Raw genomic sequence first — 16,619 nt, 5'->3', positions numbered from 1 at the left:
TTCCTTAGAAATAATTTGTGCAATTCTCCTTTAACAACTGTCAGGTGGATGCCGATGCTATCAATTAACTATCAAAACATTTCTCCAATGAAAAAAGTTTAAAATCCAAGCACATGGTACTTATTTACAGATAAAGCATTAAGGCGGGAAACCAGTTTAGACTTATCAAAAATCGACTTTTTTTATTGCATAAATTGTTAATATAACTACTCAAGAATATGTGGTAAAAAAGGCGAAATTCGCATTATTCCCGATTCTATGAGCACTTCAGTGACTGCCCGTCGGTTCCGCACCGTAGCGCGCGTTAGTTAGAACGACGTTTTTCTCGAAACTACTTTTTTCAACTGGTGGGCACTCTAGCTCAAAAAGTTATCGACCAATCGTTATAATTTTTTTTCGGAGCATTCTTTGTTCAATCCTAATTGATATGCACCTAATTCTGGGATTATGTTATCATTAAAAATATGGTATGAAAAAATTACATTGTGTTCAAGCGCCTCAAAGATATGCAATTTTCAATGGTATTTTATCAAAATTTGGTTCATATTCTTAGGAAACATGTTGTTAACGAAAAAAAAATTGTTGTTGATCACGGAGAAAAATTGCAGCTTCAGGAATGCTCACCAGAAAGATACTCGGATGGCAATCGTCCATGGACAAGACGCTCTAACGCCACTATTTCCGGCGGAAATGGCTTGAAAGAATTTTAAAGTGTACTTAAAAATATGAGGAAAATACCCTCCAAGTTTAAACAATTTCTGATTATTCCTTTCTTGTTCAAAAAATTCACGAAGAACACCAAAATTTCGGCTCCTAAACCGGTTTCCTCCCTTAAGAAGAAATTGTTAGTCCTCTTCTGAAGGTCCTAAGAGGAATCCTGTACTGAAGAGGTAATAAGTTGTGGCCAAATAATATGTATCAAAAAAGACGTAATAAATACTTAAGGATATTATTATTTTGGTAATTTCTGATTAATGTAGTTACATATATGACATTATTTCTAAAACTGAACCGTTTTGGAGAATTTAAAGATTATTTTAAATGCTCGTTCAACGGTCCGATTTTTTTTCCCCTATTTTTATTTGAGGATATATCAGTAAATTAAATCAACAATAAAATTTAAAGAAAGCTCAGAAAGTTAAAAATGGCTGCTTTGAATTTATAATTTTTCATTAAATGTGTCCTTCTCTACATCATTATTGAAAAAATGTTGTATCGAACCTATTCCGCCAATTTTTTTTAAATCATGCATGTTTAGTTATTCAAAAGTTATAATATTTAAATTAAATAATTCATTCACATAAATAATTCACAAAGGCGCTTAACGGCCTCAACTAGTGGATAGTAAAATTTCATACGAAAATAAAAATTATGAAAATACGCGACTAAAACTAAAAACCTTGCAATCGAAACTTTTTTATTTATTACAATTCGTGCACGACATCGATTCGTTCCTATTCCAGATACAAATTTCCATTATTATCCTCAAATATTTTTCAGTTTTGACGTGATAACGTCTTATAATTCGATTTAGCCGGCTGCACGCACGAAAAAATGCGTCGTTATCTTGCTCAATCGTCGTTATCTTGCTCATTCGTCGTTACCTTGCTTGAACTGCAAGCAAGAGCGCTGAACGAACGGCAAAGAGCACAATCGGCCCCCGCGTTCGGCAACGTTCGACATCTGGCTCTGTCCTACTTGAGTGAGCATATATATGTATATATATGCGCATTTGTATATAAATCCACATACTTGAATTTGCATATGCCTTCTTCCTGTGTGCATGGTAATGAACCATTTCTTTGTTGAGAATAGGACGATGATAGGAAAAGTAGGAAATGAAAGGGGGTGTTTCGAGTGTAATGTGTCTTGAAAAAGGCAAATCGATGATGTTGCCTCTTAGTGTTGTAGACTTATTAACGTCTGATGCACAATCGAAATTGAACATATCTTTCATGAATTTGATAAATCTTTCGTCATTTTTCACGTTTGTGTAAATGTAACTTGATCAATTCCATTGCGATTCCATTTACCTCCTTCTCTATATCCATACAAAATATCTGTCAAACAAATAAAATTAAAATTTTGTTTTGAAAATTGTAACCATTACATCAGTATTTTCTTACGACGTTGTCACGTTAAACTATCGTCAGTAAATCGACTTTACAGACAACCCTTTTTTTAAATTAGGCCAGGTGCTAAACAGGTATTGCGTGGAATCGACTTTTCGTTATGTTGGACTACCTGCTGAATTTATTCAATTAAATTCTTCTTATAAAAATTAAATTATTAAAATAAGTATAGAAACACAAATCTCTGTAAATGCAGTAAAAAATTTCCTTAACAACTCTGAGGAGTTTTTGATATTCGTTTGATGTATATCTGTAAATATTGGGAAAAGCTTTTATGATGCACCCAAAATAATTAATAAATCTATGCTGAATGTGAAACTTGCAACATACACACACAAGTATAAGCATTTCAAACATTTTTCCACAAAAAATAAAACTTTCTCCCAGTTCGTGACTAAAGGAAAATAAAAAAATTTAAATTAAGGTTACATAAAAGAAAGTATTAGACGTGTGGTTGAGGATTAGACCAGCAGTTGCGCCAAGGGCTGCACCTATAAGCTAAAAACCTCAAAACAAAACAAACAAAAAAATACCAGCACATAATTGCACAGCAGACTTATCTCATCAGTGTAATGCATTTTATAATCCACTTGGTTTGCATTCCTCTGAACCGTCATGCGGCGCGTAGTTGGCAACGTGCCGCTAATTTTCCAAAGGTTTTGTGACAGTTTGTTTTTACCCAACTTCTTATACACATTATTTGCATGTTTACAGGTATACGCATGCAGCTACAATTTTTATATAGTTTCTATTGAAAGCAAATTCTTCAAAGTACGCGCTGGTCAACGTGCGCTGCCGTCATCCATTTAGCATTATTGAGCATATTCGGTGTTATCTGCTGCGCGCAGTTATGTTGCGCATGCGCCTCTGCGCACCCACAAAACCATTAACAATTGCATACAAATTTGCGTTTCGTGTTTCATGATTTTTTCCTTCGCCAGATTTTGGTTTCGGTTTATTTTTTTCATTGTCGCGTGCAATGAAGTATTTTTTGCTTTGCATTGTAAACACAATATTTCGTTGTCGTTGCTCATTGTTGCTGTCTCGTCGGTAGTCTATCGTTGACCGATTATTTTGTCATCTGGTGACACAAATGGCAAATTGCAACATTATGTACTATTACGAACGACGAACAAAACATTTTAAATTAGCCAATGACATTGGCCAAGCCATTTCGGTTTAATAGAAAATTGCAAATATTTGTCCTTGTAGAGTGGGGAAATTTTAACATGCACGTAACTTCGGAAAAGAAAGGAAATAAAGTTGAAATTTTACATCTTTTTTCAACGAGTATGGATTACTTAATTCAAAGAGTGGTATCTCTAAATATAATACATGTAAGAGGAGACGAGTAGTAGTTGGCGACCTAAAATAAATACTTAGCGCTCTCAATCTCTCTATTGAGAAAATTAACTGCGTTACTAATTGTACACTTTTTTCATTTAGTACGTTTTGGTACAAAAACATTTGTTTTATTTTCACTTTTATTTATAGGAACATTTTCAAAAGTGAAAATAATTCCACTTTTTCATATAATAGTTCCACTTTTCACATTTATTTTCGTAACAAAATTCAAATATAAATGAATGTGTGTGTGAGTATTTTATATAGGCATCTCAACAGATATTTATAAAAATTTTGCGGTAAGCTCTTGTGATCCTTGGGCACAATATAGATTATATTTAACTTTGGATAAGGGGCCGGTGCTACACTTCCAACAAAGACAAAGTTTTAGTTCGTTATGATTCCTCATCTAATTGTTTCGGAATATTGTTTTTTGGAAAAGTTTATCTCATAAATCATTTGGTATATACATCTTATATGCCACTTTGATCCAAAAGATCACGGAACAACCACCAGGTTGCACTCTAAGTCAACTGATTTGATTTTTTCTGTTTCGTTGCCACATCTTTGATTAGCATTCGCCCCAAAACTTTATCGCCATTACTTAACATTTGTGAAAGTTACGACGTCTTGAGTAAATCTACCTCGGCACGTGTTTTCGATTTTTTACAGTTCTAAAAATGGATTTGAATTTGCAACAACGAGTTTGTATGAAATTTTGCAGGTTTTTTCACAAATTCGATGCAGATTCAATGGTGCAAAAACCTTTGATATGTTGGGCAACTGTTTCGATAATGATACTTACAAGAAGTGGCATGAATGCTTCAGAAGAGATCCTGAGTTCATCGACATCTGGCTGTCGACATCAACAACTGATGAAAACATTAAAAAAGTGAAAGAATACTTGATAAATAACCGCGACTTAACTATCAGAAAGCTGACAGAGAATTTGAATATCTCTTCGGAATCCGTTCAGAACATTGTAGGTAATGATTTCAGTTTGCGCCATGTTGTTGTAAAGTTGGCTCAAAAGGAACCGAATTTCGTGCAAAACAGTTACCACGTTGATATCCCCAAACATATGATTTCTAAGGTTCAATCCGGGCCAATATTCATCAAATTGCCAAACATAATTACTGAAGACGAGATGTAGGTTTATAGTGATTGGAGAGTTCCGGATGAACCAAGATCAAAAAAATCACGGCGTTTTTAGTCAAAAAGGAAAGCGATGCTCACCGTTATACCACGAATTTTTGCCAGAAGGTCAGACAGCTAATAAGGAAATTATTTGGGCGTGAAGTAATTCGCCAAAGAAGGAAGGATTGGTGCGAAAACATCTCGTGTATTTCATATTTTCTTTAAATCTTTCAAGAAAAAAGCCGAATTCTCATGCATGGGGCAAATTGCAGCAACTCAATCGAAAAAAAAAATGTATACTCCAAAGAAATTGAATAAGGTAGCTTAAATTTCTTTTTTATTTTGGCGCAGGAATTCAAAGTGAGGCCATTAGTATATTAATGAATTTCTAAGCATAATATCATAGCATTACTGCTGACATTTCGTAAGGCAAAAAGCGTTATCAAAATTTAGACAGATAAATTTACAAGTAGACAACTCAAAAGTGTAAGTAACTACAAAAAAACGTGTTCCAGGCGTGTTTCAGACGTTCTCTGAATGGCTACATGACATTGAATCCAGCTAGTCTGACGAATTCACATAAACTGTGATTGTTTTTAACGCGTTGGCGGCTGAATTGTCACAACTAAATGTTTGGTTTACATTTCCATTGCTTAAATTTTGTTTTTCCAGTGATATTTTGTGAAATATGGTCAATAACACGATTTTTTATTTTTATAAAAATCAAATCAAGCAATTAAGACACTACAAATTGAATTGTTTCAGTTTTGGTTTCTCTTTTTCTTTCCTAAAGTAATTTGCCCTACAAATATTGAGCGGAGTTCGATTATTTGGCCACCAAAGCCAAAATCTATCAGCCGCCACCAGTTTATATCATTTCGCTTTGGGTGAAATATGCGTGACAATTTACCAGTGTAGCTCTATTTCAAATTTTTTCGACGGAGAATTGATGTGCTACTTGAAATTAATATCGTTTTTAATCAAAATGTTAAGAATTTACAACAGAACAACGAGTTTTAGTTATATTTGGCAAAGTTTGATTAATTTTAATTCAAACGTTTTTTTTTAAGGGGCAGATAATAAAAACTATTTGTTACGATTGAATTAAGCACGGCGAATTTCAATGCAGAACTAATTGGCGCATAATCGTAGTCGAATTGTATTTGTTATTATATTTCATAACAGAAAATAAAAAAATAAATCCATAGTTTATTTTAGTCGTAGTCAAATTAGTAAGTGGGCTTAGCCTAGAAACGGGTTTAAATTTAAGTGGGTTGGTTTTAAGCAAATTAAATGAAATTTACAAATGCATGAGCACTCAAATTTCAGGATATTAGAAGAGATTTCGATATACAATAGTACACGTTGAAACATTGTTAAAGCACTCTAAAAAAATTATAAAAAATCAGCGGTAATTACGACCTATGTACGTTAGCAACGGCGATCATCGGCGACGATACCAATAATAACGGAAACGATATAATTCAGTTAGGTTCTTCGGAATTATTTGATTTTGATAGAAATGAAAATAAAAGCAGCAAATTAATGTAGATTGTTTTTCAACGAAACCACTAGAAGAGTCAACAACAAGAAGAGTCAAAAATACCGCGATGCAACCTGCCCCTTGGCTGCAAGTGCAATGGATGAGATTTTGTGTAAAATGTTCTATACAACTTCTTTAGTTAATTCTAAATTCCACGTTTTGCATCTTTCACCTAAAAGAGGAAGATGACACAGATACGGAAATTTGAAGTAAACGAAGAAAGACATAAGATATTATAAAGTCTGTTTACTGCCCTATATTCCTCCGGTTTTTCAGGAACATTTTAAGTACTTTTTCAAAATAATTATTAAATTTTCATTAAATATATCAGTAAAGTTATTGTTTCAAATAAAACACATAATTCTTTATTGCTTTAAGTCATTTATAGGACATTCAATTAATTTTGAAAATGGTCTAAGTCAATTCTAACTTTTGAAACAACATTTTTGTATGAAAATTTCATATTCATAATAAATTTCGGTTAATCAAGACTAATAAAATTCTATATAAAAAGGTTCCATAATGTAAAAATATTTTTTCATTTATTCAAATGAATTTCATTTAATATCTTCAAACACGAATTATGTGTCTTAGACCACTTCATAATTATGGGCACATATATCATTAACAAAAAAACAAACCTTGTCAAATGACTTTGTTGCATCTCAAAGCGAAATTCCAATTTTCTAATTTTAATTTCTTACTACTCTTTATCATAGCGTGCTGTGTAGAAATAAATTAGATAGTCTGGTTCTTTAGTAAAAAAATCATTAATTATTAATAATATTTAAAAATCATTTATAAGATTTGTATATCAGTGAATCATCAAGGGTTTAGTAAGTAGTGAAAGGGAGTGTTTTACTTCCTTCAAAATTGCCAAGAGGTTTTACTGTTTTCTGCTCAGGGAGCTGATTTGTCAACAGGGAGCGAAAAAGCTACTTACGAAGGCTCTGTGCACATTTGTGGACGAGTAATAGTTGCTTCAATGGGCGGCCCTCGTAGTGAAATGGGTTGATCTATGACTATAATTCGGATGTATTCGAAACCCCGGGTACGAAACAATATTAATTCAGTCTGCGCGCTATTCATTATGGCTATGCATGAAATATTCAAAAAGGTCGAGTTGAATATTGTCGGACTTATTTTTTATTTATATTTTTCTCTAGAAAGAAGTGGAATGAAAGAATTAAATCAGGTTTACGAAATGAAATGAAAAATTTTCTTATTTTAACGGGAGTGTTAACCAAATTTAGGTTATTTAATAAATAAATTAAATTAAAAATTTTAAAATTAAAAAAAAAAGTGTTTTTAACTTAATACATTTACAACTAAAACCCTTTCACTATTGAATAGAATGGAAGCAGAATTTAATGGAAAAGTAATTTTAATTTAATATTTAAACAGTTCAGCAGAGAAAATCTTGCAACCGGCAAAAATTCTGATTTCCAACGACGTCCAAGTATGCAGTTGTCGAGTAAACAACGTATGGTAAAACCAGGAAGCAACTATCATAAGTTTATAAATGTGCGTAAAGCCTTGCAAACCTTTTATAATGGATTCATACACGGTCACATACATACATAAGTAGTGAACTATTAGTAATAGGAAAGAAATAAGTTCATATGTATGTAAATATATGCATTTAAATTTTCTTGTAACTTTTCAGAAAAATCAGAATTTACACTCAAGAAACCAAACATATTTTGTTGTTATATACACCATTGTTGTTTTTACTCTACAGCTACTGCCTGATCAATGTGCCTTCAACGAGGGTAAATCATTTTTTCTTTCTCACACATAACGCTTTCCCCGGGGAAAGTTTCAATAAAATCACGCCAATGTCGCAATCGAAATACTAAAGACGTGCTCTTGTTTGCTCATTGAAGATTCGTCAAGTATATATATATGCATGTGCATATGTATGAACTTTTGTATGCATACCGCTTCATACGCGCTCATAGCTGTCGCAGCAAGCAAAGAAAAAATCGAAAATTTAAAGTTTCTAGTATGGCATTTAAATTTTCTGATATGCACAGCTGACCGCACGCGATACGCCAAGACATCATACCCGCAATGGGTATGCTTATAAGTATGCCCATGTAGACTGGACTCTGCTTCAGACGCCTCAACTTACCGTCGTTAGTAGACAACGCGACTCACGTATAGCGCCACAATAGCCCAGGAAACTCATGAAGAACATAACGGCGCCGATTACAATCAAAAGGTACGCCATCTGCTCGATGGCACGCGGCTGTGTGAATTGCTGGAATGAAAACGAAAACTTTATTTCAGATTTGAAAATCACAAATATTAAGAATAAATAACAAAAACTATAAAGTGCAATTAAAATCTGTGAAGAATAATTTAAATAATCAAACAAAGCAGTATTTGTTGTCAGTAAATGAAAATGAAAGCCACAGTGTACGTGAGAGTAATCCACTGAGATGATGAAGCGCACGGGCCACTGACTGTGCAAACAACAACCAAAATGGAAATATAATAACCAGTCTCAATGCCTCTGCTACATTTGCGATCCTTTTAATAGCACTGCAAACTGCGTGCTTTCCGTATTGTAAATTGGTTTTTTGTGCGCCAATTGCCGAAAACGAGTAATTTTACTACAGAATTTGGAAAATTCATTTTTTTGGGTTTCAAAAATAGTTTTGAGTATCAAAAACAATATTCAATTTTTCCTCTAGTAGAAAAGTTGAACTTTGCGCGTATTCTTGTAAGGGAATTAAAAAAAGGCTATTTTGAAATTGAGGCCCTTTTTTGCATCAGAATGATAAGAAACGTTTATTCTTATTTGTATATGGGTTGAGTAAACATTTTGAATATATGTAAGTGTGTTTAAAAAATATTTTTTAATATTTGTGGCATTTGTTTTATTTATGAAAAACATTTAAGCTTGGACTTTTTTGATATTTTTTCTTTAACAACAAAAAAAGTGTATAAAATACGGCAGCAACAAATAACAGCAAGAAATAACATTAATTGAAAATTACAGCAAAAATGAAAGTAAATTCATATTAATCGTACTTTATATTTTAGTGCAGTATAACATTTGTTCTTCATGGAGTCGAACATTTTTCTAATGAAACATTATACCAGGTCCTCTGAATTACTTCCCACAGTTCTTTATTATTTGTTTTTTTTTTTTATTTCCCAATGGCTTTTCTAAGGTCAGCAAATAAGCTCTCTTCATAACTCCATTCTTAGTGAGACTTTGCGGTATTGTGGCATCTAAAATTTATTGGTTGAATGGGTTCTTCGGAGGATCGGTCAAAGTGCCCGCCCAGGGAGGTACCCTTTGTCAGCTTTTCGTCAATTTTCTTGGTGAAATTTATAAAATTGCCACCATAGGCAATGTTGATGGAGTTTGCGTGGTCATTAGATGGAATGCCCCCTATTTTACGGTTGAAACGTGACTACCATTCGGGAGACGTAGGTTCGAATTCCCGTGGAATACCAAAATAACGAAAACGTTTTTTTCTAATAGCGGTCGCCTCTCAGCAGTCAATGGCAAACCTCCGATTGCATTTCTGCCATGAAAAAGCTCCGGCTATCTGCCGTTGGGAGTCGGCTTGAAACTGTAGGCCTCTCCATTTGTGGAATAACATCAAGTTGCACACCTCAAATAAGAGGGGGAGCTCGGCCAAACACCCAAAAAGCGTTTGCGCGCCAATTATATTTAAGTATATAGGTGCCTGGTGCACAAAATACGCTCTTTCCTTTAACCCTACGAAAATGGAGATGATATTCATATTTCATAACAAGAAGACTGTGGCTGCGTATCTTTTTGGACATAAGCTTTGAGCTGTCTGAAAACTTCAAATATTTAGGAACTCGACTTAGATCTCAAATTTCTGCACGTTGGCTACATTGTGCCATAGAAAGGCACTAAAATTATGTGGTAAGTTTTGAAAGCTCAGCTCCCAATTGATTTACAAGATCATACCCTTTATGCTGCTCGCGGCGCTCATATCTAAAGAGCGATCGAAAAGCTTGACCATTTTGCGTGCTGCTCCACCGCTGTCTTTCAGGTGGAAGTGTTCGGCATATCTGTGGCTGTTGTTACAAAAATGGGAAAGATAATTGAGATGTGTATCTGCTCGAACAGCTAAACAGCTATGATGACTTACTCAACTGTATAGGTAAAATCAAAACCACTCTTGTGCATTGGAGCCCTCACAAACTGAGCCCCGTTATATATACTTATACAATATTACAGTCATCCGACTTTTGTCACGATGACTTTCATGGATGTCGATTTCATAGCAGAGCAAAAAACAAAAAACCAAAAAGCGTTTGTAAACGGATCCAGGTGGGAGGCGCTCCCAATGCCCAAGTAAATAATAAAACTTCAATTTTATTCTCCCGAAACCAATTTTTCGCCGCTTTTTTATTGTGTTTGGGATCGTTGTTGTGATGAGGCATCCACTTCAATAGCTTTTTGTATAAGAGATTCTTATTCGCTTTGAAAAATATATAAATGACAATATTAATCCATTACCTATTATTAACGATAAAGGGTGGAGCCATGTCATAACAAATTAGATGTCAAGTTTTATTGTTTCGTACTTTGAAACAATTCCCGAGTGATTCTTTGGAAATCGTTTTATTTTCCGTACTCGAAATGACCCTTTTAACTAATACTTAATTTATAACTCTACAGAAAATAATTTAAAGCCAGCAAATCAGGCGACATTGGCAGCCAAATTACTTTGGAGCATTTACAATAAAATATTTTTCCCCGGGGTTTCGTTTGTAACAAATTTATTGTTTCGTTAGCTGTGGGGCAGGTACGACATGCCGTCAAGTATAGGTAAAAAAAACGACCGTTCAAGTGACAAATTCTGGATCTTCTTCAATGCTTTCCGTTGCAGTACTGATATTTTTATAAATGAAGTATCCAGAAGTTTACGAAATTGCGAATTTCTACAGATCCAATCTTTTCATAGGGAAATTTTGTTATTTTTATGTGGTTCCCGAGCGAAATCGAACTCACTTTAGTAAATTATAGATTTCCTACTAAACATTTGTCAAAGGAGACGCCCTTGACGTGAGATAGCTGTAACAACAATACACTGCTAAAAGAGAATCTCGAATTTTAAGTAATCTGTATATAAAAAATATCTCAGGAAACTGCACATATTTTGCTCAAAATTGTTAATTAAATTTTAGGAACTACACATACATATTTATAGTTTATTTTGCTTGATTCTTTTTTGTTGTGTAAATACTTGTAAGACCATCCAACCAAAAGAAAATATTTTAAATTGGGAAATAAAATTATTTTCGGTCCAAAAAGAATTAAGATGTAAGAAAAAAATCATTTTATGGCAACGGTTGATAGGCATAAGATTGTTGATATTAAATCGCTTAAAAGTTGAAGTCAAAAGCACTTTAGAAATGCTTAAAAATGAGGTGTGATAATGCATTTATGTAAGTACTCGTAAATACACATAATAAGAACGGACTAATTGCATATTGCATTTTTTTGTGGAATTGTGCAATATTGTGTTTTAGAGGTAGCGGGGGGTTACATGGAAATAAAATAATAGGACTATGAATAAGTTCGTTACGGTTTTACAACAGATGGCGTAACTTGATTATTATTCCATCGATCCACATTTCCAAACATTCATTGGAGAGCTACTGTCGTAAGGCACAAACGTCAGTATAAGTTTTTTATTTGAAGCGTAAACAACAATATTTTTACCACACTTGAAAATGTCGAATTTCGTGCCAAATAATGTGTTTTTGCGGGGAATTCTTCTTCATTATTTTAATATGAAGAAAAAAGCAGCCGAAAGTCATCGTATCTTGGTGGAAGTTTATGGTGAGCATGCTCTATCTGAGCGAACGTGCCAGAAGTGGTTTGCACGCTTTAAAAGTGGTGATTTTGGCTTGGAAGACGAAGAACGCGAGGGTGCGCCGCCAAAGTTCATGGATACCGAATTGGAGGAATTGCTCGATCAAGATCCGGCTCAAACGCAAGAAGAGGTTGCAAAAACTTTGGGAGTTGATCAATCAACCATTTCCAAACGTTTAAAAGCCATGGGAATGATCCGAAAGGTAGGCCATTGGGTGCCGTATGAATTGAAGCCAAGAGACGTTGAACGCCGTTTTATGGCATGCGAACAACTGCTTCAACGGCACAAAAGAAAGGGTTTTTTGCATCGAATTGTGACTGGCGATGAAAAGTGGGTCCATTACGACAATCCAAAACGTCGGGCAACGTATGGATACCCTGGCCATGCTTCAACATCGACGTCGGCGCAGAATATTCATGGCCTGAAGGTTATGCTGTGTATCTGGTGGGACCAGCTGGGTGTTGTGTATTATGAGCTACTGAAACCGAATGAAACGATTACGGGGGATGTCTACCGACGACAATTGATGCGTTTGAGCCGAGCACTGCGAGAAAAACGGCCGCAATACGCCGATAGACACGACAAAGTTATTTTGCAACATGACAATGCTCGGCCACATGTTGCACAAGTGGTCAAAACATACTTAGAAACGCTCAAATGGGATGTCCTACCCCACCCGCCGTATAGTCCAGACCTTGCGCCATCCTATTACTATCTCTTCCGATCGATGCAACATGGCCTGGCTGACCAGCACTTCCGTAATTACGATGAAGTCAAAAAATGGATCGATTCGTGGATTGCGGCAAAACCGACCGAATTTTTCACAAAGGGAATCCGTGAATTGCCAAAAAGATGGGAAAAAGTAGTAGTAAGCGATGGACAATATTTTGAATATTAAATTTGTAACCATTTTACGTCAATAAAGTTTCAAATTTCGAAAAAAAACCGCACGAACTTATTCATAGTCCTATTACAGGAACTCCTTTTAATATCAATAAAATTTGTTTATTTCATAGATCATTTTAAGATATTGTTCATTGATGGCATATAGCTTTCTCCATCTTTCCCAGTTCTAGCAAAAAAAGTTGCGATTCATATTGTAGAATTCCATTTTAATTGTAGTTGTTGAAATTATTCTCACTCTCTTCCCCGCCGTTGTTCTGACTGTTGGCCTGACCACTGATTTGACGATTTTACTGGCCCACGTTACTAGCCTTACTTTTCCTGCGCCGTTGCTGTGAATTTGCGTTTTTTGCGTCTTTGTCAACTGGTCTTAGTCATCGCGCTTCTGCCGAAAGCTCATACTACCTGGCGGTCAATGGGGCTTTCCAAAGCTAGAAGGCCTATGATATGTTAATCCATGAATGAATTTTGTATATTGCCAGTGTCATTTCGTCCCAAGCCCAATGAATTGTTTTTGTTTGGTCTTCCAACGTTTTAATTTGCCCCTCAGAAAGTATTTGGCTGACATTGAATTTGAATTTATTCAGTTTCACAAGTCGTTCCTTAAGATGGGCCAATTCAATACCAGGCGGAAACACGATTGGGCTAAAAAGTCTCGGGCTTAAAAGAGAATGGCCTTTTTTCATCAAAGTAATTTCCATCAGCGCCGCTCCAAGTTTCCAATACCACTTTTGGATTTTTTGAGGTATTTTGGTTCTACCGCCTCATTTGGACGTCCACTGCGTTGTGCTTCATCGGCGTCCACGTTTGAAGTCAGCAAACCAACATTTTACTGTTATTTCTGATGAAGCGGTGTCCACATAGTCATAAGCCATTGCTACGCTTGAACGATATTTTTCCCCATCAAGAAGCAGTGTAGAATTAAAACACAAGAATTTCATGTTGCATGCATTTTTTTGAAAATAACAAAAGTAGCGTCACTCGTGGCACGATAACTCACGAACTAATGAATGGAATATCATGAAGTTCTTACAGCTGTCCGTACAGTGTCATAATATCGTCCCCTTAGTATAACAACAGCCTATGTGCTCATAGGCTATTTTTTTTTTTTTTTTTGAATTTTTGGATTCTCCATCGTCGATTTTATATGTGGTCAACATTTTGTCAAATTCTAGTTCCACAAAGTGGGTCAAAACGTCAGTCAAAAAGTAATAAATATTTACAGACATAGCGAGATTTGAGTGAGAGCTACTTTCGACAAAAAGTTTGAAATTCATTTTCTCAAAACATCAAAATATGTATAGGCTATTTTAATACTAAGGGGACGATATAAACCACACTTTTTAAATAAAAAAAAGATTTTCCTTACTATTTGCGTATAAATGTCAGGCGCGAATTGTTCCATCTCCGGCTCATTCCAGCAATGCAAAACGATAGGCATCGAAAGAGCATCACTACACAACTTCGCCCTCTTTCGATCTGACCAGATCTCGAAATCCGTTGCCGAAAAGTGATACACGCTATCTTGTTCGCCCGCTTTCAATGAAGTACCGTACCCATGTTTTGTGGCACAACAAAACACAGTATTCCTTGCTAGGTTTTTTAACAAAAGTTTTCATTTCTATGTTTTTCTTTAGATTTTGCTCTGAAATAAAAAGTAGCTTTTCCAAGAGGATATCACGGATTTATTAAGTAGCTTAAGATTGCAGACCAGGTGTGAAAATTAGAATTCCTACATCACTTTTAATTATTATCTCATCATCTATGGGAAGAATTGCGCTTTTTTTACCGCACGGGTGTTTAAAGTGGCGATCTGATAAAAATGGTAAAACACTGTTTTATTACTTTCCAGGAAAATGGGACTGCAACTAGCGGAATCTGAGTCGACAGTTTCAGTTACATATCTGACAGTAGCGGCATTTGCACATGCAATTGCCAGCCGCAAGCAATTAGTGATTTGTATTTTCCTAGAGTAGCAGGTGGGCACAGTTACCTCTTTGAAAACCGCCATACTCACTTTCAACACGCCAGCGCGTGGAAACGAGAAAATTGCCTATTTCACGCTCATAGAAAAAATAACCATTGTGCATTTTCCCATGTGGCAATGGCCTAAGCACAGGCCTGCATACAGCCATATGTACCTATGTACACATACAAGAAATGTATGTGTGCACATAACATAATTGCATGTGCATGTGGTTCATTGACCATATATTCCTTATCACATTTGAACTTTTTGCCTCCAACTGGTGTGGGTCTTATAATCAATTAGACTTAATATTATAAACATTATCCACATCCAGGTAAACTGATGTTGTTCAGACAATGCAACATGCAACTCGGACAGTCCTTCAATTGCCGCTATTTCCAAATCACAATTATTATATAATATTTTCTTTTCTTTGATATCTTTGAAATAAATATGAGGCACAAATATTTATTTATTTACTCCAACTACAATTCGTGGTCAAGGGCTAGGCGCTAAAGGGTGTGTATGCAAATCGTAGGAAGGGTGATGAACGTTAGGTTTTGTGTATATATGTGTGTGTTCCCCTGTGTGTGCGTCTTATTGTGCCCAACCCAATCCGATTTGTGAAGGAGATTTTTTTAACGATTTGTTTCCTGGCGTAAAATATTCTTTTTTCGTGAATTCCAGTTGTGTTAGCGTGGTTGTATGAACCCCTCCCTGTGTAGTACTAAAGTACAATTTTATGTTTTCCGAATAAAGGATTTTAGGTCAAAAACTCCACCGCCTTCTTACTTCTTTGATTATATTTAATATTATTAAGAAAATTATGCATAACAGTGAGGAAGAGCGGATAGATAAAACAGTAATAAATGTGAATGAAGCGCAATAATACACTGAGCAAAATCGCAGAGAATAACCGTGAAGAAGCCATAAAATGAAATTGGAGTTCAATGAATCGATATAGAACGAAATAAAAAAAATAAAAATATATGCAGTGAAATGAACTTAACCCATTACCGCCTACTGTACATGTTTAAATACCCTAGCTGGTTGCATGATTTGTTTGTAAATAACTAAGTAAATAAAAGTACTTTTCTAGTATAATATATTTATAAGTATTTATAAAAGCCTAATGCGGCGTTATTTTTTTTTAACTTATGTAAACAATTGGCGAGTATCAATGTGGATTCAGAGTAAATAGATCAACGGCAGATCAATGCTTAGTAATATTCCAAATCTTCAAACAGTTTTAGGAACATAGGCTTAACATCCATTGTATATTTGTGGGCCTTAAAAAAGCCTGCGACAGCATCAACAGAAACGAGCTGCCCTTGTACTCCTATCTATGACCTTGGAAGGGACAGTATCTAAAGTAATGATAGAAAGAAAAACTTCAGATTCATTCGGTGTTGTTACTGGTGTAAAGCAAGCAGTTGGTCTGAAAGCTGATCCAAGCACTTCTCGAAAAGTGGAATCTTCAAATACGTTTGTATAAACCTTAGCAGCATTGCAGATCCCCTACCCTTACCTACGTAAACTTTAGAATTCAATCTGCCAACAGAAGCTATTTTGCACATCTTAAGTTGTTGATCATACTGCTCTGATGATCGTGTAAGCTGCAAATTTATATGACCCTAATAAAACCGGCCGCCGTAGCCGAATGGGTTGGTGCGTGACTACCATTCGGAACTCAGAGACAACGTAAGTTCGAATCT

General features: G+C 35.2%; 1 protein-coding gene across 2 annotated transcripts in view; it reads right to left on the bottom strand.

Moving 5' to 3' along the window:
• LOC128859768 (CD82 antigen) overlaps positions 1 to 16,619 on the bottom strand; it is a 134,282-nt gene that overhangs the window by 26,953 nt on the left and 90,710 nt on the right. For both annotated transcript variants that reach the window (XM_054096831.1, XM_054096832.1), the window contains one exon: positions 8,291 to 8,419. In XM_054096831.1, the coding sequence (XP_053952806.1) occupies positions 8,291 to 8,419 (129 nt within the window). The remainder of the gene's footprint in view (positions 1 to 8,290; positions 8,420 to 16,619) is intronic.

Source organism: Anastrepha ludens, chromosome 4, assembly GCF_028408465.1.
Source record: "Anastrepha ludens isolate Willacy chromosome 4, idAnaLude1.1, whole genome shotgun sequence".
NCBI classification, from domain to species: domain Eukaryota; kingdom Metazoa; phylum Arthropoda; class Insecta; order Diptera; family Tephritidae; genus Anastrepha; species Anastrepha ludens.
Note: the sequence above shows the minus strand (reverse complement) of the source record. Positions and strands in the feature narration are given on the sequence as shown.